Here is a 23,791-nt window from a genome sequence, read left to right on the forward strand (position 1 = left end):
TTCAAATACAGGGGGTTTGTGAGATTGCTATACCTGAAAGCATTTTAATAAAGACACACACAACTGAAGCCGAATCTTTAAGATACCTTCACCTGCTTAGTCATTCATTCATCATTCATTTATTCATTCACTCATTCATCGACACCGTATTGAGGTACAAGGCACTGGGCTGGGTGCTGGAGACACAGAGACGAATGGCAACATGCAGCTTTGGAGTCGCTCAGGGACTAAAAGAGAAACTGCATTTTACTGGTGGCCCCATTATCTGCCCCTGAGACCGTACAGATTGGTAGAGAACTTCAGAAGGCAGGCCCTAGGTCTCACTGGTTTCGCGGGCAACTAGTAGGTAGTTGTTGTATATTTGCTGAGTTAAGGTGGGAAAAACCCTTGCATCAAATAAACTTTATATCGAAGATGATGAGAAATGAAAATCTGATTTTATTTTAAAAAAACATCCAGAAGCAGCAGTTTTATTCCAGGGGAACGAACACACCACCAGCATCTCAGCTCAGAACAGTGGTCCCCTGAAGTTGACGCGGAATGCAAAACAGAAATTTACTTCTATTGGGACTAAACTTATCCAAACAAGAGCGTGAGAGTCCAAAAGGGTCAAAGGTGGTCAGGGTTTAGAAATAACGCAGCCTCTGTGTGGAAAAGTCTGTGAGCCGCCGTGAGACTGGCTGAGAGCGAGGCCGCCTTAGCGGCCAGAAGGTGACCCCCTCAACTGCGCCGAGGGAGGGCGTGGGCACATTTGAGCCCTTGTCCTTGAAGGGCATTGAGCGAGCCGAGGGGAGGGGTGGGCGGGGCTCGGGTTTCCAATCACAATAGAGGAAGCTCAGAGGCGGCCGAGGGGCGGGCCCCGCCTCCTCCTCCCTCCTTGCGGATCCTGCGGTGAAGGGGACGCACGCTGCCGACTTTGTCTTCTCCGTGCGACCCTTACCGCCGTCTCGAGAACTTTCTCTCCCCTGGTAGGTTTCTGCTCGGGACCCTGAATCCTGGCTCTCGAGCAGACCGGGTGGGATGTGGAAGGGAATCCTTGTGTAGCAAGACTCGGGGAAGGACCAGGAAGGACATCTGCGCTCCCGGGCCTGTAGCCCTGAGCATCCGGACTCGGGTTGGGGCGGGTTGGGGGCAGGGGCCGTGCCCTGGGCTGGGGAGCAGGGCTGGGCGGAGGGGCTGCGAGCGAGCCCCCGGGCTTTGTCCGCCACGCTTCGGGGCTCGCCGCCAGCCCGTGCTCCCCCAGGGGACAGACTTGTTGCATTTGCAGGTGATCCCGGGCCCTGCGTGTCCTTGATGGGTTCATGGCGGCCGCATCACCCTCGGTGCCTGCTGGCGGGAGCCCGGACACGTGCTTGAGGAGCTGGGGGAGGGAGAAGGGACCAGGTGACCCGTGAGGCTGGCGGATCGTGAGCCTGGGGATTGGCGTCCATTACCACGGGAATGCAGAAATGCCCGGCTTTTCGGGGTTGAGGGTGAAGGATGATCTTGGCCCTGCCCTCCAGCCTCTCCCAGGCTGCGGCACACGCAGCCCTTCCCGGAGCGATGGGCCGGCTCGTTTCTGGCCTCTTTTCTTGGTGCTTCGGGTGCTTTGTTTATTTGCCAGCTTTGGGTGTTGAGCGTGAGGAAAGCCTAGACTTTTTGCCCTAGAGACCTTGTCCGAGGAGATCCGTGGTTGCTGCCTCCCCTTGTGACCTGCGCTCTGCGCTGCGGGTGACAAGAGGAAGAGCTGGCCCGTGGGCGGCCTGCACAGCCGCTGCAGCTGGGGCCTGCAGGGGTAGGAGGAGGGGAAGAACCGCCACTTACTAGTGAAGGTATTGCACGGCAAAACTGGGCTCTTTAAAAGGTTAGTCTGCAAAGTGGAGCTTTGTTCCTGAACTTAAGGCCCAGGTTCATTTCTAACGATTTATATCCACAGAAGGGGCAGGAGGGTGGGGATGTAAAGGACCAAACATCGGAGGTAATTTTTACCCTGTTTATCATTCTTTTCCCTTACAAGCCACCACTCTGATCTTGAGGCAGGCCTGTGTATAATATAAAACATTTTCTTCTAATTTCTTACAACACCTGTTAGAGAACCCCTGTTAAGGGGGGAAAAAAAATTAAATCACTTTTTCTCTAGAAAGACCTGAGAGAAAATCTGTACTTCCTCAAGCTTCTACAGTGTCATTTCTGAAATTCCCCAAATAGTTTAAAAGGTCTATCTGGACAACTAATCTGTATTTCTATAGCAGTCTTTTCTGGATTTTTGTTTTCCACTGCTTTACTGGATCCTCTGTGTACCTAAAGGATCTTAAACAAACCAACTAGTGAAAATAACATAATAAAGAAAATCTGTGCGTTTGTATCTGTTCACCAAGAGAGGCGGCATTCTTCTGATTCTGCGCAATATGCAGGACATGTGTGAATTTCATTGTTACGGTCATCTATTTGTGGAGACAGTTGTACACCATTGTGTATTTCTTTTTTCTCTAGCATCCAGGAGAAAACTGCAAATAGGCTTTGTAAAGGCAAAATAATCTTTGAGTTTAGTCCCTCATGTTTGGGGGAAAATAGTTTTTGGGGAAAAAAAATAGCTATAGAATGAAATAGTTGTTAAACAGTTATCTCCAAATCAAGTACTTTATTCCAACTTGGAGCCTTACCAACTCTTACTTAACATATACAATTACTAAACTAGGTTTTGTTACTTAGTCCTTTGCAGATGAGAAACAAAAAACGAGAGGGAAGCAGGGGTACAGTTTGAAACAGGGGGCATTGTCCTCTAAGTTAACAGTTTAGCATTAAAAGTAAAAGGCAAACACAAATACTAGACATTATAACGGGTTACAATTATAAACGATACTTAATTCCGAAGAAAGGGCTTTTTTTTATGATCTGTACCCTCTTTGTTTAAGAAAGCAGGTTGATACAATAAATTTTGCCTTTTGTTTTAGTTATCCAGAACACTCAGCTGATAATCTGATGGCGCAGATAAAATTGGTGTTACTGTATAAATGTTTTCTAACAGTTTCCATTTTTTAAACTTATTAATTTTTCTTTTTTGGCTTTTTCTTTAATGGCTGGAAAGAAACTCACTCAAAGGCTGATATTCTCCTAATGTGACCCCCTGAAAAAAACTTTAATAAGTACCCGCCTTCCAATAAGCTTCCAAGGTGCACTAGAAGGAATTCAGAGTGATATTTTCTGCAGATTTTGCATAAACATTATTCATCACTATTGTCACTGTATTTAAGCACACATAGTATGTCCAGTACACTGTGACAAATTTTAGGTGAGACTTCAATAGAAGAAGAAAATAGAAGAACCAATTGGTCCCCATCTTCTAAGAGTGTTAATAACCATTGGTAGTAGAAATTATATTCATAACTGGCCATTCTTTTAGCCCAAGCTTAAATATGGGCTAATACTGGGCTCTAACTTAAATAGTTACACATAAATACTTTATAGTGGGCATAGAAACAAATAAGCTAATCTAAATATAAATATTCATGTTGTTTAACCAGTAAATGAATGGCCACAAGACAAAATTGTTACAACTTTGTTAAATACTATTAGAAAAGCAAGCACAGGCTGAAGAGACGAACCCAAATTCTAACAGGCTTCGTGGAAGTTTTTGTCTTGTTTTTTGTTAATGGGTTTACATGGTTTTTTTTTTAAAAAAAAAAACATCTTTATTGGAGTATAATTGCTTTACAATGTTGTGTCAGTTTCTGCTGTATAACAAAGTGAATCGGCTATACGTATACATATATCCCCATATCTCCTCCCTCTTGTGTCTCCCTCCCACCCTCCCTATCCCACCCCTCTAGGTGGTCACAAAGCACGAAGCTGATCTCCCTGTGCTATGCGGCTGCTTCCCACTAGCTATCTATTTTACATTTGGTAGTGTATATATGTCCATGCCAGTCTCTCATTTCGTCCCAGCTTACCCTTCCCCCTCCCTGTGTCCTCAAGTCCATTCTCTACGTCTGCGTCTTTTTTTATTTATTTATTTATTTATTTATTTATTTATTTATTTATTTATGGCTGTGTTGGGTCTTCATTTCTGTGCGAGGGCTTTCTCTAGTTGCGGCGAGCGGGGGCCACTCTTCATCGTGGTGCACGGGCCTCTCACTATCGCAACCTCTCTTGTTGTGGAGCACAGGCTCCAGACGCGCAGGCTCAGTAGTTATGGCTCACGGGCCCAGTTGCTCCGAGGCATGTGGGATCTTCCCAGACCAGGGCTCGAACCCGTGTCCCCTGCTTTGGCAGGCAGATTCTCAACCACTGCACCACCAGGGAAGCCCCTATGTCTGCGTCTTTATTCCTGTCCTGCCCCTAGGTTCTTCAGAATCTTTTTTTTTTTTTTTTAATTTCCATATATATATGTTAGCATACGGTATTTGTTTTTCTCTTTCTGACTTACTTCACTCTGTATGACAGTCTCTAGGTCCATCCACCTCACTACAAATAACTCAATTTCATTTCTTTTAATGGCTGAGTAATATTCCATTATATATATATATGTGCCACATCTTTATCCATTCATCTGTCGATGGACACTTAGGTTGCTTCCATGTCCTGGCTATTGTAAATAGAGCTGCAATGAACATTGTGGTACATGACTCTTTTTGAATTATGGTTTTCTCAGGGTATATGGCCAGTAGTGGGATTGCTGGGTCATATGGTAGTTCTATTTTTAGTTTTTTAAGGAACCTCCATACTGTTCCCCATAGTGGCTGTATGAATTTACATTCCCACCAACAGTGCAAGAGGGTTCCCTTTTCTCCACACCCTCTCCAGCATTTATTGTTTGTAGATTTTTGGATGATGGCCATTCTGACTGGTGTGAGGTGATACCTCATTGTAGTTTTGATTTGCATTTCTCTAATGATTAGTGATGTTGAGCATCCTTTCATGTGTTTTTTGGCAATCTGTATATCTTCTTTGGAGAGATGTCTATTTAGGTCTTCTGCCCATTTTGGGATTGGGTTGTTTGAGTTTTGATATTGAGCTGCTTGTAAATTTTGGAGATTAGTCCTTTGTCAGTTGCTTCATTTGCAAATATTTTCTCCCATTCTGAGGGTTGTCTTTTCGTCTTGTTTGTGGTTTCCTTTGCTGTGCAAAAGCTTTTAAGGTTCATTAGGTCCGATTTGTTTATTTTTGTTTTTATTTCCATTTCTCTAGGAGGTGGGTCAAAAAGGATTTTGCTGTGATTTATGTCATAGAGTGTTCTGCCTATGTTTTCCTCTAAGAGTTTTATAGTGTCTGGCCTTACATTTAGGTCTTTAATCCATTTTGAGTTTATTTTTGTGTATGTTGTTACAGAGTGTTCTAATTTCATTCTTTTACATGTGGCTGTCCAGTTTTCCCAGAACCACTTATTGAAGAGGCTGTCTTTTCTCCATTGTATATTCTTGCCTCCTTTATCAAAAATAAGGTGACCATATGTGCGTGGGTTTATCTCTGAGCTTTCTATCCTGTTCCATTGATCTATATTTCTGTTTTTGTGCCAGTACCATACTGTGTTGATTACTGTAGCTTTGTAGTATAGTCTGAAGTGAGGGAGTCTGATTCCTCCAGCTCCGTTTTTCTTTCTCAAGATTGCTTTGGCTATTTGGGGTCTTTTGTGTTTCCATGCAAATTGTGAATTTTTTTGTTCTAGTTCTGTGAAAAATGTCAGTAGTAGTTTGATAGGGATTGCACTGAATCTGTAGATTGCTTTGGGTAGTATAGTCATTTTCACAATGTTGATTCTTCCAATCCACGAACATGGTATATCTCTCCATCTGTTTGTATCATCTTTAATTTCTTTCTTCAGTGTCTTATAGTTTTCTGCATACAGGTCTTTTGTCTCCCTAGGTAGGTTTATTCCTAGGTATTTTATTCTTTTTGTTGCAATGGTAAATGGGAGTGTTTCCTTAATTTCTCTTTCAGATTTTTCATCATCAGTGTATAGGTATGCAAGAAATTTCTGTGCATTAATTTTGTATCTTGCTACTTTTCCAAATTCATTGATTAGCTCTAGTAGTTTTCTGGTAGCATCTTCAGGATTCTCTATATATAGTGTCATGTCATCTGCAAACAGTTACAGCTTTACTTCTTCTTTTCTGTTTTGGATTCCTTTTATTTTGTTTCCTTCTCTGATTGCTGTGGCTAAAACTTCCAAAACTATGTTGAATAATAGTGGTGAGAGTGGACAACCTTGTCTTGTTCCTGATCTTAGAGGAAGTGGTTTCAGTTTTTCACCATTGAGAATGATGTTGGCTGTGGGTTTGTCTTATATGGCCTTTATTATGTTGAGGTAAGTTCTCTCTATGCACACTTTCTAAGGGTTTTTATTATAAATGGGTGTTGAATTTTGTTGAAACCTTTTTATGCATCTATTGAGATGATCATATGGTATTTCTCCTTCAATTTGTTAATATGGTTTATCACACTGTTTTTATTTATTTATTTATTTATTTATTTATTTATTTTATTTTTTTTTTTTGGCTGCCTTGGGTCTTCGTTGCTGCGCACGGGCTTTCTCTAGTTGCGGCGAGTGGGGGCTACTCTTGGTTGTGGTGCGTGGGCTTCTCATTGCGGTGACTTCTCTTGTTGCAGAGCACGGGCTGTAGGTGTGCAGGCTTCAGTAGTTGTGGCACGTGGGCTCAGTAGTTGTGGCACACGGGCTTCGTTGTTCCGCGGCATGTGGGATCTTCCCGGACCAGGGCTCGAACCCGTGTCCCCTGCATTGGCAGGTGGATTCTTAACCACTGCGCCACCAGGGAAGTCCCTATCACACTGTTTTTTTAAAATATATTCTGTGCTCTAGAATACCATTATGCTCCTTTTAAAATGTATTTTAGTTCAAACTTGCAACAGTAACATTACAGATTCCCATGCAGGTTTCTCATATGGACACATGTATAATATTTTGATTATTTTCTTTCAGGGCACAATGGCAACTCTTAAGGAAAAACTGATCGCACCAGTTGCAGAAGAAGAGGCAATGGTCCCAAACAATAAGATCACTATAGTGGGTGTTGGACAAGTTGGTATGGCATGTGCCATCAGCATTCTGGGAAAGGTACGTACTTTCAAGAACACCATACATACTAATGAGAACCTACTGTATAGCATAGGGAACTCTACTCAGTGCTCTGTGGTGACCTAAATGGGAAGGAAATCCTAAAAAGAGGGGATATATGTATACGTATAGCTGATTCACTTTGCTGTACAGCAGAAAGTAACACAACATTGTAAAGCAACTATACTCCAATAAAAATTAATTGAAAAACAAAAACAAAAAAAACACCATACATGATAGATAATTTCAGCATGTGTATACAGTCTCCTTAGGTATCTGAGAATTTGATTGTATCTTTAAAAGATTTTTTTTCCCTGAATAATTTGAAGTAAGTTGTAGGCATCGTGATACTTCACCTTTACACACATTAGCATGTGTTTCCTGAGAGAATGACATGCTTCCTATCTGACACAATAGAGTTACTGCACTCAGGAAATTTAATACTGATAAAATGCTATTATCTAATACACAGTACCCAGATTAAAAGTTCTCCAACTATTAAAATCCTGCCTTTTCTCCCCTAATCCAAGATCATGTTTTTATATACTTGTCATGTCTCTTTCTTCTTCTTTAATGTGGAACTGAGCCTTTGTTTGTCTCTCATGTCATTGATATGTTTGTAGAGTCCCCGTCGGTTCTGTAGGATGCCCCTCAATTTATGTTGGTCTGATGTTTCCTTGTAATTGGGTTCAGGTTAGATTTGGGGGGTGGGGTGGTGGCACGTCCTTCACAATGCATCACAATTTTGTCTCATGACTGGTGGTGCCCAAGAGTCCTCTGGTTGAAGTGGTAACTGTCAGATTTCTCCACTGCAAAGGTCCCTTAACCCTCTGTAGTTAATAAATAATCTGCACAGTCGCTTTTTGAGGTCATGGAAATATCCTATTATTCCCCTCAAACCCCCACCCAGTCATTTTATTTTGAAATAATTTCAAATTTACAGAAAAATTTGCAAGAATATAAACAAAAATAAAACTTCCATATTCACTTCACCTATGTTTACTAATTCTTAACATATTTGTGGGTGTGTGGGTGCACGCACGTGTATGGACTTTTTTCTGAACCATTAGAGAATAAATGCAAACATGCCCTTCCTTTCCTTCTGTCTGTCAGAGTACATTTCCTCAAAATAGGACATATTCTCACATAGTTCAGTTATCAACATCAGATTTAACACTGACAACATGCTACTAGCACCCTCTACTCCTCCAGATTATATTTTCCCCAGATACCTCCATAGACTTTTAGTTTGCTTCCTATATTCTTACTTACCTCATTGAATTGATCCTTGTTCTTTCTGAAGGCTGTCTTAAATGTTTTTTAGGGGAACCCCTCCCCTCAATGCTGCCTGGCCTTCAGTAGAGCACACTGTCCATTTGTATTGTATGTGAAGGCTGCTTGAATAACTCCTAGCCAAGCATATTTCTATTTACAAAATTTAAATTCTAAAGCAACAAATTCTGAATCTTCACTGAGGAAAAAGTCATCAAAGAAATCAACTGAAATATGTAGTGCGCACCAATGAAAGTTTTATTCTTTTGCATTTTTTCTTGCTAGTTTTCATTGGCCAGGTTCCCCTGATTTAGGAGAGCTGCTTCCCAAATTACAGGGAATTCAAATAATCACAATTTAGTGTTCATCCTTCATACCAGTAAAAATGAAAAGTATTCCAGCTTACCTTTCTTTTAAAATATGTACCGTGTTTGAAGTGGTTTGACTAAAATGCTTCATTTTAAACAACAATCTCAAGAAATGGGAACTGTTCATATCCTGTTTCCAGATGAGATAGCTGAGGCTTCATTAGATTAAGTGGCCTGCCTATTGTCACACAGCTGGTAATGGTAGAGCTGTATTTTGAGCCCAGGACTCTGAACTCTTAACTATAGTGACTCTGCAGTTTCTATTCATTCTATGCTAGTACTGGGGCAATTAAAGACATAAGTATATATTTTTTTAATTGAAGTATAGTTGATTTACAGTGTTGTGTTAGTTTCAAGTGTACAGCAAAGTGATTCAGTTGTATCTTTTTCAGATTCTTTTCCATTATAGGTTATTACAAAATATTGAGTATAGTTCCCTGTACAATACAGTAGGTCCTTGTTTACCTATTTTATATATAGTTGTGTGTATATGTTAATCCCAAGCTCCTACTTTATCTCTCCCATCCCCCCAGACATAAATATATTACTAAAACACTAGCTAAAGATTTTTCATTCCTCCTGCTAATCTCAACATTTGGATTTTCAGGAAACTATATCTGAGCTGTCATGATTCTATAAGGAGTACCTCGCTGATTGTTTTAACTGTAAATTTAAAATCCTCTTGGGTAAATAATTTAGTTGAGACTCTCCTCTCTGCAGTTATATAATACTTTGGCCCAATTCTAGTGCTCGAGAGAACAGACTGGGCCCCTAACAGTAGGAATCTTCCAATTGAGCTGCTGTGAAGGAAGGACTGCCTTCCTGAAAGACCATTTTATTAATCAAAAGTGTTTAAATCTTCTTTTAATGGGAAAGAATTAGAGTCAAAGTTGTTATTACTCTTTGGTAAGGATTATAAACCCCACTGGTTTAATAAGAAAGGGAACTAATAGTGCTCTTTTGTCAGGTGTCTGCATGTTCCCTTATTCCTCTAGAAAAGTTCTAGGGGATATTGTCATCTCTATATTACTGTTGGAAAAGGACAAACTCAGAAAGATTAAGCCCCTTGATTAAGATCTCAGAGATCCTAAGTGCCAGATCCAGTCTCTGAGTCCATCACCAGTGTGCTTTTCAGAGGACACACACTGCTTTGGCCCAGAAAGTGAACAAAGCTGGGACACCAGAGACAGAGGTTGAGAAGGCCCACACCTTAACTGGGCCCATGGAGGCAGCTGAGCCTCCCGAATACAACGTCTGTCATTACAAAGACACCGGTGTTTTCTGCTTCTCTTGCCCACTCTACCCAGCCTCATTGCCAACATGGAAACCATAGTGAGCTTTTATAAAAATAGCTTCCCTACTTAGAACTTTCTGATAGGTAACAGTGCACGTCAACTACACGCATACATAATATGCAATGAGGCGTCAAGGATCTTTCCCTGCCTGTCTCTCAGAGCAAGGCGGGGTGCACACCTCCAGGGGGCACCATTCAGAGGGTCAGGAGCGCCTTTCCAGTGCAATGTGGTGGTGCTGTCTCTGACTTCATCTCTTACCTTCTGCCCTCTTTCTTCGAAACACCAAGCTCATGGCTGCTTAAACCCTTTTAGTACTTGATTTCCCTTCCCCTGGAATGACTGCTCTAGACCATCAGAGCTGACTCCCTCCCATCATTCACGTCACGCTTTTTTGGGCAGGCCTTCCCTGACTGTCCAATACCAAGTAAGCGTCCTTCCCTTCCCTTTAACTTCACCCTGCCTTGCACTGTTTATAGCACTTCCATTATCAGAGTCATCTTAAACTGTTTGCTTCACTCCTGTTCCCTTCCTGGTACATTCCACGAGGGCAGGAACTTTGCCAGATTTGTTCATTACTGTATTCCTCATTAGTAGAATAATGCCTGGCACTTTCAGTAGTAAATATGTATTAAATAAATGGATATTCCCGCTATTACGAAGAAACTGCACTTACATCTGGTCAAATTTTGATCACAGCTTTTCCTTTTTCATGGCTTCTCCTGCCACCCCTACCAATCACAAGCTCTGTGTTTTGGCTGCCAAGATCCCATCATGTTGTCAAGGTCATACACAGGTTCCACGCAGTTATTCCACCCTTAGCCTCTGTGCAGCTGGTTTTAGTTTGAGTGTCTGTTCTTGATTGAGTCAACTGTAGGCACATTCTTGTGGTACAAACCCAGCATAAGGAGTCTCTTAAAAGGAGCAATGTAATTACATACTGCAGAGTAGTTTTTGCAGTGCAAGACTTGGCCTAAAAGTGAGACTTAATTAGAATTTGGTGTCTGCACAAGAATAGACAGGTTAATGGAACAGACTCAAAGCCCAGAACCAGGACCAAAGAGTATTTAATGAAAAGTGGCATTCCAGAGGAGAAGAAAAACAAATTATTGAATAAATGGTGCTTGTCCATTTAGCTAATTATTTGGAAAAAGTTATACCTTTTCCTCCCACAAAATGTCATGCAAACTAAACACTTGTATGTAAAAATGCAGCCATCAAATATTAAGCCACTGGCAGCAGTAATTTACTAGCTAAGAGGGCCAAGAGGTAGATTATGTCTGTGTCTTATCCACATGGAACTTTAGATTAAGAGACAATTTTTATAGTATGTTAAACAAGGTTTCAGCAGCGATGTTCTTGGCTTCTAACTGATCTTGTTCCTTAATAAGTTACTGCTTTTGCGATGAATCTAACCCTTGATGTATCAAACATTTTAAAATATATTTACAGTGTTAACTGGAATATACATATGGCTAATATACACTCTGTGAATGCAGAAGGAGATTCCTTTAAGCCGAAGTGTCAGTACTTAGTCACACATCTTCTATTTGCCTGCCTCCCACTGGGAGGATATTTAGTCCCACAGATGCAGCTAAATTCAGCGCTGCAATTATTTTCTCAAAGTGTTGGATCTCTTCCTTCCTTGCCAGCTGACTATGCACTTCGCAGACAATTCTCTACCCACTGAAACAAAACACAGGATCTGAGATCCTGTGACATCCTTTTCCACTTAAGCCCCAAATTGTTGTGCCCCGTTGACTTTGACAGCACCCATGTGATGTTCCCAAAATAAGAGTGACGTTCCCGGCACTCAGGACCTTGATGGAACGGTTATTAACGTTCTCTTGTATGGTTTTAGGGCTTCAGAAACACAAATGAGGGTTTTGTGTGATCTCGTCAGAGGCTGCAGAGGAACGAAACCATTTTTAAAGTGTTGAAACATGAGTTTAAGTGAAAACGGGTGAACATTAATGCCAGTATTTGACATACGTGGAAATGAGAAAATATTTACTAAGTAACCCCCAGCTCATAAAAGGGTCATTTCAGAAGCTTGCAAGTGAATCAATTGCTTGGAACTAAGAACACTTTCAGTCACAGGGAGGCCTGAGTCTCAGGGAAACCCTCACAAGCAGGCCTATTGCGGCTCACTGCTTGAGGCCAGCCGCCCCTGGGCTTCTAGAAACGGGACAGTGTTCATTCCTTGGCTCCTACGGGGAGCGGGACCTGCTTTGTGGGCAGCTTAACTGGGTCACGTTTTCTTATTGGCTGCCTCGCCTCTCTTTGCTTCTCCCTCTGTCGCTCAATACCTTCCTGACCCCTCCAGTTCCACCCTGGATTATTCTATCGTAGCCTCCAAAGTGCTTCCTGAATCCCAGTTACTTAACACTTTTTTCCCATCAACACCCTTTACCCTTTACCTGGCTGATCTCACTATCCTTCAAAGAGGTATTTGCATTGTTAAGTGTGATATATCATATTAAGCTAATTATTTTGCTAACAGCCCGGTTTTTTTTTTGCTAAAACCAGTGAAGGCCAGGATTCGGGTGATATTTCAATGGGAAGGATAACTACTTTTTAAAGAGTTTGTAAATTCTGAGTTTTCACAAGACAACCAACTTTAAAAGCTGAAAAGTTATTTAGATGCAATTAGATTGACAACCTCCCCCCTTCATTTTTCTGAGAAGAAAAGGTTGACTTGGTGAAGAATGGACATGATTATTGATGTACGGTTTTTCTTGGGATGGATGGCACAGGTGACAGTTGGAATAGAAAACAAGAGAACTCTGGGCAAGTTTGGGTTGATCATGCATAGAGAATTCACTAGCCCTGGACCCCTGTGTCCATGACTCCTTCCTTTCCCCACCAGGATATTCGAGCTGGTCAGAGCCAACCTGAGGCTTCCTGGCTTCAACCAGGGCTTCAAAGCCAGCTCTAAAGTGAACTCAACCTCTTGATGGTTTTAAACTAAATCTGCCCTCTCAAAAACCCCTCCAAACTGGGGGGTGACCTTCGGGATGGACACACTGCCCAAGGTTGTTTCTAGGTCTTCGTCTCTTTTTCACCACCATCCCCCATGAATATGAAGACTTGCACACCCTGAGGCCGCTGTTGAGCCACGTTGGTTTCATGTGTGCAGATTCTTAAAGCAATTTGTATCATGCTCATTGAATGCCAGTTGGGTACCAGAAGGTGAAATTCTGAAAAATTGGTATCTTAAATATGAATAGTTTGTCATTTAAGACATTTTATCATGAAATTGCTTAAAGAGCACACCTAACTCCATGGTAAAATTCTTCTCTAGGTTTTTAGACGTTGGGTACTTTGCCGTTTCCACAGTCTCTGGCTTGTACTGACAGCGGAGGTATCCTAGAGTGGCTTCGGGTCCTAACAGCTGCTTTTGTGTTTGTAGTCTCTGACCGATGAACTCGCTCTTGTGGATGTTTTGGAAGATAAACTCAAAGGAGAGATGATGGACCTGCAGCATGGGAGCTTATTCCTTCAGACACCAAAAATTGTGGCAGACAAAGGTAGTCTCATTTCACGCCCAAAGTGATCAACTAGTAAATTGATGTCCTCACTCCTTTATAGCAGATCGGTTTTCCCATCCTGGTGAATCTAGCGTTGGTAGTTTCTCCTTTCCTTCTGGGTCCAGTTCATCCTCAAAAACAAACATAATTGTTACCTCTGTAGTCCCTCTCCCACTGCCTTCCACACATTTGGTACATAACATTTTAGGAAATTGGATCTTAATGCTTGTTTACACCTACCTGAGAACGGGGATGTTTTAGATCTGAAAAAAATATTGCACAAAGTAATTTGAGTGCCTTGAAGAAACTAACTAAATTCATATTCTAGCCATCTTTGTCCTGGATTAATGGATTTATGCTGTGACACTTGTCACCACAGCATGGCTGTGCCCTACAGATGTAGAAATGTGGGCCCAAAATAATTCCTAACAATACTATTGATAATAGCTGTTATTCATTGAATTAGTAGCATTCTGGGTATGCTAATGTGAAACTTTGCATATCTCATCTTCACAGCAACCCTATGAGAGATGGATACTATTACCTCCCTTTTATGGAAGAGGAAGCTGATAAAGTATTAGTAACTGAAAAGTCACATAGGGACATGGTTTAATTATATGAATCATCCATAGCTATTGAGTCTAATGACCACATCAAATCAAAATGTCTATAATTTGGGAAAGGGTGCACTTCCTTGAGGAAAAAATAAAATATTTTCTAGAGAAACTCACTGCTAAAAATGAATAAGCTTCTTTAAAATATTGAGTATTAGAAATTAAATTCTAGCCAAGGACACTGGAGTGCCTTCCTTCCCTTCATAGATTGAATTAACATTACAAGTCTGCAGTTACCTTTATTTTTTATTTTTTTTTTAATTTTATTTATTTATTTATTTATTTATGGCTGTGTTGGGTCTTCGTTTCTGTCCGAGGGCTTTCTCTAGTTGCGGCAAGCGGGGGCCACTCTTCATCGCGGTGCGCGGGCCTCTCACTATCATGGCCTCTCCCGTTGCGGAGCACAGGCTCCAGACGCGCAGGCTCAGCAATTGTGGCTCACGGGCTTAGTCGCTCCGCGGCATGTGGGATCTTCCCAGACCAGGGCTCGAACCCGTGTCCCCTGCATTGGCAGGCAGATTCTCAACCACTGTGCCACCAGGGAAGCCCTGCAGTTACCTTTAAATTGCTTTTTTGTTGGAGGGCTGCCTGTTGAACTTTGCACTCACTGTGTTTATGCTTTGTATTATTCCTGACAATCCAATCTTCTCTAAAGCCAATAGCTTTTTGCATTTGTTAGCCGGAAACATAATTTAGCGCCATGTTTACTTCCTGGGTCCATTTTCTGAGGCAGTGTTATGGTTGGAATGTTTCCACATCACTCAAGGAGGAAGAAGCCACAGAACATTGGTGTTGCAGCTCAACACCTTATACAGAAAATGTAATTCTCACGTACGTTCTGGGAGCTTATGTATAGATTTCTAGAACATATTATACAACATGTTTTGATGAAGAGTTGTATGTAAAGTACTTTTTTCCCCTCTCCTTCAAGATTACTCTGTGACCGCCAATTCCAAGATCGTGGTGGTAACTGCAGGAGTTCGCCAGCAAGAGGGAGAAAGTCGTCTGAATCTGGTGCAGAGGAATGTTAGTGTCTTCAGGTTCAGCATTCCTCAGATCGTCAAGTACAGTCCTGACTGCATCATAATTGTGGTTTCTAACCCAGGTATTACTATAATGCCTTAAGGTTCAGTTCTGTTAAATTCAATATTTTGGATTTTTTTTTTTTAACTTAAAAAAAGTCTGTTCTGGTGTCTGCTGGCAGGAGCAATTCATGTGTCTTCTGTTTTTGGCCACAAAAGAGTGGTGTTTGCAAAACCAATGACACCGTCCCAGGCCACATGCTTAAGAATCTGAGAAGAATTTTATATAAAGCAATTTCATCTGCTTGTTTTATCTGGCTTTGTTGTAAAGTCTAAAAGCTTTTAAACTTTTCTATCAAGATTATCCTGGGATGCATAATGAAGCGTTTAAATGTGATTCCAATTTGGATGAAATATTTTAGCATATTTGACCTTCTGTTTTCCAGAAAATGCTTTCTAGTCTTCTTATCTATTTCTAAAATTCTTGAAAATTGAGTTGATTGAATTTGAAGTTTAAGAAAGCCATTAATTAGTCTAGGTTTAAGATAGAAATAGACTGTATTGATGGACAAATACATGCTTACCATCAAATGTTGGAACTTGAAAACTTCTGGTTAGAAAGAATTGCATTTTTTTCAACCCAAACAGTCAAAATTCACTCTCTATTTCACACTTCTTTTGCCTCTAATTTGCCACCAAGCTTACTATTTACTGGTGAGCACAGTAGATACAGTGATAAAATGGTAAAGCTAATTATCTCTGACACTTCACATTGAGAAAGATTGCGAATAAGAGCCAAGAAAATCCTTATAATTTATGGGGGTTTTGTTGTTGTTTGTTTGTTTGCTTGTTTTAGCCGCACCGTGTGGCTTGTGGGATCTTAGTCCCAGACGAGGGATTGAACCCCGGCCCTCAGCAATGAAAGCACAGAGTCCTAACCATTGGACCGCCAGGGAATTCCCTAATTTATGGGATATTGAGAGTTGGAAGCCAGCAAGACCAGATATTATTTTAGTAGTATTCTCCGTAATCCTGGATTAAGAGTTTCCTAAATAGTTCAACCTTGCATCTAAAACTTCTCATAAATAGAGGGTGGCAGATAGATGTAGAACATGAATGACAAACAGGAGGCACATATGAAGTTGTACCACATCCTGTGCTTAAGGCAGACAGTATTAACTGGTTATACAGCTTTTCCAGGTATACCTTCAAAGTCTTAACCCTCCAGGGAGTCACTCCTACTGAGTCAAAGTTGCCAAGGAAGCTTTTATAATATCCAGGCCAAAATGACCTTAAAATATCTCAGCCAGTGTCTATATATGAGAGTGGAGGTGGAAACTTGCCTTCCCTGTGTGCACGTTTTCCTGCTTTTTACAGCTTAGCCTGTAAGTGCTTTGATCTTCTCTAGCGCAGCAGGTTTTAGCTTTGCAGTCTCTGTGCCACACAAGAATAAAGGCTGTGTCATAGAATTCCTTTCATTAAATAGTAGAAAATGTTAATACCCTGTATTATCACAGTTGTTTACTGAATAGTGTCTTGTTCCCAGGGAAATTTATAGCAGCATGCCTTGGTAGTTTAGTAACTGATAGCTTTTGGTTTCTGATGACAGTTGTTCAAATCATGGAATGTTAGCATTGGAAGAAACTTAAGTGATGAACTAACTCAACCCCTTTTCTCTTTCTTTCCATATATAGTAAATTAATCTGCAAGACTCATGTATTCTTGTTTCAAGTAATAATGTAAATAAAAACCTCAATATTGCATTTCCCATGTTTTACAATCTCTCTTACTATAAAACTTAAGTTTTTTTCCTGTCTTTCTAACTCCCATTATCTCTCATTATGAAAAGTCAAGTATTTACATCCTTCTGGCCACATCTTATTTGGAGGATGGGGCAGTGTGAGAGGAGTAAACCAGGGAACCCATTAATTGACATAGCAGTTGAAATCAGTTTTGATGTACTTACATATATTATTTTTAAAATTTTTAGTGGACATTCTCACATATGTTACCTGGAAACTAAGTGGATTACCCAAGCACCGTGTGATTGGAAGTGGATGTAATCTGGATTCTGCTAGATTTCGCTATCTTATGGCTGAAAAGCTTGGCATTCATCCCAGCAGCTGCCACGGATGGATTTTGGGAGAACATGGCGACTCAAGTGGTAAGAAGAAAAAAAAAAAAAAAAAAAAGAACAGTATTTACTGTGTACTTATGTGGTGTTCTTGCCATTCTGACTGTTTTCTTTGTTTTTACATTATATTTTCTATATTTTCATGTACTTCACATTACTAATAAGTATTGTGGGAGGTTACTTTGATACTTACTAGGTAAATATCTGATTCCTCCTCAACTTTTTTTTTTTTTTCCCCTCCTCAACTTTTTGCCTGCTAAGTTTAGTATCCACTTATGATTCTTGCCTAAATAAATTATGATGTTTGTCAAACATGATATTCTAATTCCATTATTTCATCTTAAACATTGAATTTTATACATTGAATAGGCTTATGGTGTAAAGCTGTCATAATCCAAAACATAATGATAATCTTTGTTTTACTAAATTCACTTTTGCCCAATATGCAAGGGGCTATTTTCTCCCTAAAAGGTTAAGACGTAAATTTTCCTTTGAATTTAGTGAGAGTTAGTAATGTGATTTTGGTAGAGTTTACTTTGGTACTGTAAGAATTTGGTCTTAAAATTATTGCATTGGTGCTTTCTTGTATGATGATGCTGACTTTTTTTTTTTTTCTGACACATTGTACCACTTCATTCAAGAGTTTCTCGTGTCCAGGGATTTTCCTGAATTTCTGTGCTATATAAAGTAGTACAATGTCTGGTGTACAGTAAAAACTCAGTGCTCATTATCACAGTTGCTAGAACCACAGATCTGGAAGTGACCTTACATGTTGAAGATCCTTTAGCTGGCTAGTGGCATAACTGCAGCTAGAATCATGTCTTCTGATTCCTATCCAATGTTTTATTTACTCATTACTGTGTCATTTTTTCCAAAACATCTCCGCCCCCCCCATTTCCGTATTGATCTATACTGTGTACATAAAATGAAAGAGAATTAAACTATGCTCACTTAGGCATGATTATGTAGATTTCATAGTCTTCAACAAAAACCAGGAAAATGCTTTAGTTTTCTCAACAGTTACCCTGAATTAGCAAAAGTTGTGGACTGAAACATGGTCTTGTTTGGCCATGGGCAGCTTTGCCCTTCATAGTTGGTTCTAGCCTTTACCCCAGGGCTCTGCTCTTATTTTCTGAATCTAAGTGTTTTCCTTCAAAGGTCCCCAAGGAACACATACTTATTTTTCAAGGTCTGGTTCAAACGCATATTTTTTGTAGCGCTGTCTGACATTTGATTTTCCCCTACATTAAGTAGACCCTTATTTATGTTTTATTACACTTTCTTCATCCCTCCGTAAGAGCATATCCCATTGCTTTAGTGCCCTTTACTAACTGTTTCTCCTAGTAAATTCTAAACTTGTCCATGGTACAGAGCATATTTTAATCCATCTTTATATGCCTAGATCTTCAAAATATACTTTTGGCTGGGCAAGAGGTGTTCAGAATAGGTAAGGGGGTGTTTTGGTGCATCAAAGCCTCCAAAAGATATAGTCAGTGATAACACCTTTGTCTGCTATGCCTTTGGGGGCATTCTTGGAAGGAAATATTTGATGCAGTTAAGACCAGAGCAATTCATTGTGGTTACATGGAGTTTCTTTCCAGAAATGGACTGAACTTAGAGCATGATAAGAGAAAATTAGACGGTACTCGGGTTTTTCCCAAGAATTCTTTTGTTTTTTACTTCACTCTAGGAATAATGGGGGCTTATATTTGAAAAATAAGCAGGCAAAAAGTTAAGAATTCCTCAAACCCAAAGTTTAGAATAGTCCCAAACTAGAATCCCTTAGGATTTCACAAACCTAGGGAAAGGCAAGAATTTCATAATGTCTGTAAGCTTTACCCAGCAATTCTGTTTGCGCCAAAATGGTTGAAAGTTAAAAGGTCAGATTTGAAGGCAAATGTCAGCCTTTGCAGGGAAGTATATTGGAGTCAGTTGTCATTGGAGCAGTAAGTGGGTAACTTGCAACAGGGGTGAAATCTGAACTAAGAGAAGAAAAGATTTTTTAAAAATAAGGTCAGAGATAGCTAAAATGTTTGTGTATTTATTTTTTCCCCTGCAGTGGCTGTGTGGAGTGGGGTGAATGTGGCAGGTGTTTCTCTCCAGGAACTGAATCCAGAAATGGGAACGGACAATGATAGTGAAAATTGGAAGGAAGTGCACAAGATCGTGGTTGAAAGGTATGTAGGAGGGAGCTTGATTTAAGACAGTTAGTATCATGTTAGACAAAATTGTGAACACTTCCCATGGCTGCCTGTTCAGATAAACTTAAAAGTGTTTTTTTGTTGTTTTTTGTTCTTGCTTTATTTCCCGTTTTTTCTTTTTTCAAATTACTCTTTGTTTTGGGGGGGTTGTTTTTTTCTTTTTATTATTTTTTCTTTCTTTATATTTTTTCTATTATATTTTTCTTTCTGTTTCTTCTTATCTTTTAGATAAACTCAATATATAATAGTAAATATGCAGCTGTTATCTTCTGAAACAGGCAAGACTAACTTACACTGGTCAAATTTGCTATGCTGGTCCCCCTAGGGAAAGCAAATATTTTTCTAGAGAAATTCTATTGCAGAAGTAACAGGAGTCGGACATGGAATTAACAAGTGAGAAAGGTTTTCAAAATACCTATTGTTGACACATAAGGTTGGCTTATTTAGAAAAGTAAACCTAGACACTATTAGTGTCATAATTGCGTTAAATAATACTTACTGACTGATTGCTGATAGTGTTTAAGCTGTGCTGTATTTATCTTTCCACACCCAACCAAGGATGTCCTCCTCTCCCTCTTTGAAACTGCCTTTTGTTACTATCTGTCTTCTCTTTCTATGACCTTCATGTTTATCCTAAAATAAGGTGTCATTTTGGACCAGAGTAAAGAATATGGGCTTAGATTGAAATTATAGCACTGACACTAACTGTATAGTCTTGGGAAGCCATTTAACCCTTAAGCTGAATCTCAGTTTTCTCCTCTGTAAAGTCATAAGGTATTTAAATTATTAGAAATTAGAAATTGAGTTAAATCACACATACTTATCACTGATAAGCATTCAAGAAATGTTAGCTTCTATTTTCAGAGAATTGTTGTTATAAGACTAACTGATGTCTCAAATATGGAATCATTTTGTTTAGTTCAACTTTATTTATTTTTGGCTGCGTTTGGGTCTTCTTTGCTGCGCGTGGGCTTTCTCTGGTTGTGGCTAGCGGGGGCTACTCTTCGTTGCGGTGTGCGGGCTTCTCATTGTGGTGGCTTCTCTTGTTGCGGAGCTCGAGCTCTAGGCTCATAGGCTTCAGTAGTTGTAGCTCATGGGCTCTAGAGCACAGGCTCAGTAGTTGTGGCGCACGGGCTTATTTGCTCCGCGGCATATGGGATCTTCCCGGACCAGGGCTCGAACCCATGTCCCCTGCATTGGCAGGCAGATTCTTAACCACTGTGCCACCAGGGAAGTCCAACCCTTTATTTTATAAATGAGACAACTAGGGCTCACCCAGGTAATATAACTTGCCCTAGGTCTTTTAATCGGTGATAGATTGCATTAAATCCCACTTTTCTAATACCCAGTTACTCCTGCTACCTAATTCTCAAGTACAAGTGCCTTTGTGGGTTTCAAAGGGTATAATTTGTGCTCAGAAAGTTGCCGGGCAAGGTATTGCCATCACTTTTCTCTTAAGTTAGTTGGTCATAGTATTTTAGGTGACAATGGTTAGTGGCCTCAAATGGACCTGAAAATCAAAGTATATTTTGTCCTTTGAATGTGAAGGTTCTTTTACTTTGATTGTTCCCTGATTTCATTAATATCTTTGGAAATATTGATGTTTATGAGTAAGAAGATTGGTTGGAAAATGTACATTTTACCTCTGTGACTTTATAAATAGTCGTTTATACAATAAACTACTTAAATTTGTCAAAGCATTTACATAGCACCTACCATGTAGTTTTAAAATTTTAAACATTTTACATATATATTAATTCATTTAACAAACTTATGAAGTAGATACCACTGTTATCCTTATTTTACAGAAGCAGACACTGAGACAGGTAGATTAAATAATTTACTCAAGATTACAGAGTTAAGAGACAGCAGGAGTCAAACCCAAAGAGTCTGGTGTCAATTATCTCTTTTATGAATTTTTTTTTTCCTTAGTGCCTATGAAGTCATCAAGCTAAAAGGATACACCAACTGGGCTATTGGATTAAGTGTGGCTGATCTTATTGAATCTGTGTTGAAAAATCTATCCAGGATTCACCCAGTGTCAACAATGGTGAAGGTAAACTGTTATAAAATATTATGATTTCCGGTCGAGTATTCTATACGTAGATTCATTTTAAGAAGGATGAGATAATGTCTCAGTCCACAGTTATTTTTTCATCTCAAAGTTTTATGGAAACCTTTCTCCTTTCCAATAGAAGTTTAGGACAATAAGAGCAAAAATTTGTAGAGACCTTGAATGCATTTTTACATTTCTCCCTTGTATGATGTGGCAAATTAAATATTAACTCTGAATCTTATTTGACATATTCTGAGATGATCATTTGAATAAGTTTAATAGTTTCATTTCAAGTTGGTGTATTAAACTATAGATTGGCTTTGATGTATGTAGCACTTGATACCTTAACAAATTTAGTTTAACTCAAAAACTATGGAACAGTTAAGTAGAAATTGATTATTTTTAAATAAAAACTAAAATTGTATTAAAACATTGTCTAAGATAATGGACTCATTTTCTACAAGTCAACAGCAGGGGTGAAAAAGTAAGGGTGGAACTGCAGTAGATTCAAAGAAACTGAGATAAATATAGAAGTGTTGGGGGGGTAGAACACGGTGTCAGATGCTTTGGGGTTTTTTTGTTGTTTTGGGGGGTTTTTTGATACTATAGCAAAAAAATTAAAAGCAAGTATGGCAAAAATTGGATAATTGCTGAGTCTTAGAGTGCATAAATATAGGAGTTTGTTTATTCCCTACACTTTGGTGTATATACAAAAACTTTCGAAGTTAACTTAAGAAAATATTAAACTGACTTGATTAATATACTAAAATAATTTAATTAATTATGTAGTTAAATTGACCATCTGAGTAATTTACTTAATACAAACCGGTAAAGTGTTTTGGGAATTGTATGATTTTTTTTCAGCAACTCTTGGGTGTTGCAAGAATCTTGCCTTTGAGTGGCATCCAACTACTTCCCTGGACCTTGTAGGTCGGCTACTACCTGAAATTCTCTCCTTAACTAAAGAATTTTAAGAAACTTAAAATTTCATGAAAAGAAGCCCAGTGAGAACCACATTTGAATGTGATTTGAATTTGAAGACATAATCAAATTTTATTAAAGTGTATTGAAGCAGAGAGGTATCAATAAGTTCAATAAAGTACCTAAAATTCTAGTTTTATCATAGTGTGTATTTGTATATTCTATGTATAAAATCTAATTAGAAACACAAGTATTAGGGTATATAGGCCTGTAAGTGATAAAAACTAAAGAATGAGTTTATGCTTCTCAAATTTCCTGCAATTCTTCCTGTTCAAACTCGGGACCTGTGATCATTCTTACCTGTGGTTTCATTTCCTCATCTCAGTGCTTTTCTTGTTCTGGCAGGGGATGTATGGCATTGAGAATGAAGTCTTCTTGAGCCTTCCATGTATCCTGAACGCTCGGGGGTTAACCAGTGTTATCAGCCAGAAGCTGAAGGATGATGAGGTTGCACAACTCAAGAAAAGTGCAGACACCCTCTGGGACATCCAGAAGGAACTAAAGGACCTGTGACTTCTGGCTGCTAGGCTGTAGAAACTTAAAACTACAGTGTGATTAACCACGAGCCTTTAGTTTTCATCCCTGTACGTGGAGCACAGTCTGCTCTTATCTTCCTAAGTATGTGAATCTGGGCTCCCAGAATCAAAGCCCAACCTTGGTTTAATGCTTGCAAGATGAGTCCTTGAACAAATAAAATTAACTATCGTAGTGTGTTTCTGTCTCTGGAATTCTTTCTTTAATGGTTTCTGAAAGATTTCAGTCTGTTTTTCAAATAATTCTTGCCCCCCTACATCATAAGTTTCCCTAAATTCTATCATCTACATCCCATCTTCTACTTCTTTTGCGAAACAGCACTATAATTCTTTGTCACAACATGTACTATGATTTTGTTGTTGTTGTCCTGAGAATATGGTAACCATTTTTTTTAAGGACTTATTTTTTGGGGAGCAGGTTTAGTTTCACAGCCAAATTGAGAGAAAGATACAGAGATTTCCCATAAACGCTTGCTTCCATACATGCATAGCCTCCCGTTATCGACATCGCTCACTGGAGTGGTATGTTTGTTACAGTCAATGAACCAACATTGACACGACATCATCCAAAGCCCGTCGTTTACTTTACAGTTCACTCTTGGTGTTGTGCATTCTATGGGCTTGGACAAATGTTTTATGACATGTATCCATCGTTAAAATATCACAGTATTTTCACTGCCCTAAAAATCCTGAGGTTACCATTTTAAGGTTATCACTGAAGAAAGAACTAGAACCAG

General features: G+C 39.6%; 1 protein-coding gene across 1 annotated transcript; it reads left to right on the top strand.

The window, feature by feature from the left end:
* The first annotated feature begins 815 nt into the window (after positions 1 to 815).
* On the top strand, positions 816 to 23,234 carry LDHB (lactate dehydrogenase B). The gene is made up of 8 exons (XM_007194827.2): positions 816 to 968; positions 6,917 to 7,051; positions 13,396 to 13,513; positions 15,059 to 15,232; positions 17,140 to 17,313; positions 19,343 to 19,460; positions 21,417 to 21,540; positions 22,867 to 23,234. The coding sequence occupies exons 2-8, from the start codon at positions 6,923 to 6,925 to the stop codon at positions 23,032 to 23,034; spliced, it is 1,005 nt and encodes a 334-aa protein (XP_007194889.2). The 5' UTR covers positions 816 to 968; positions 6,917 to 6,922; the 3' UTR covers positions 23,035 to 23,234.
* The last annotated feature ends 557 nt before the right edge of the window (positions 23,235 to 23,791 follow it).

The sequence above is a fragment of the Balaenoptera acutorostrata genome, chromosome 11 (assembly GCF_949987535.1).
Source record: "Balaenoptera acutorostrata chromosome 11, mBalAcu1.1, whole genome shotgun sequence".
In the NCBI taxonomy this organism is placed as follows: Eukaryota; Metazoa; Chordata; class Mammalia; order Artiodactyla; family Balaenopteridae; genus Balaenoptera; species Balaenoptera acutorostrata.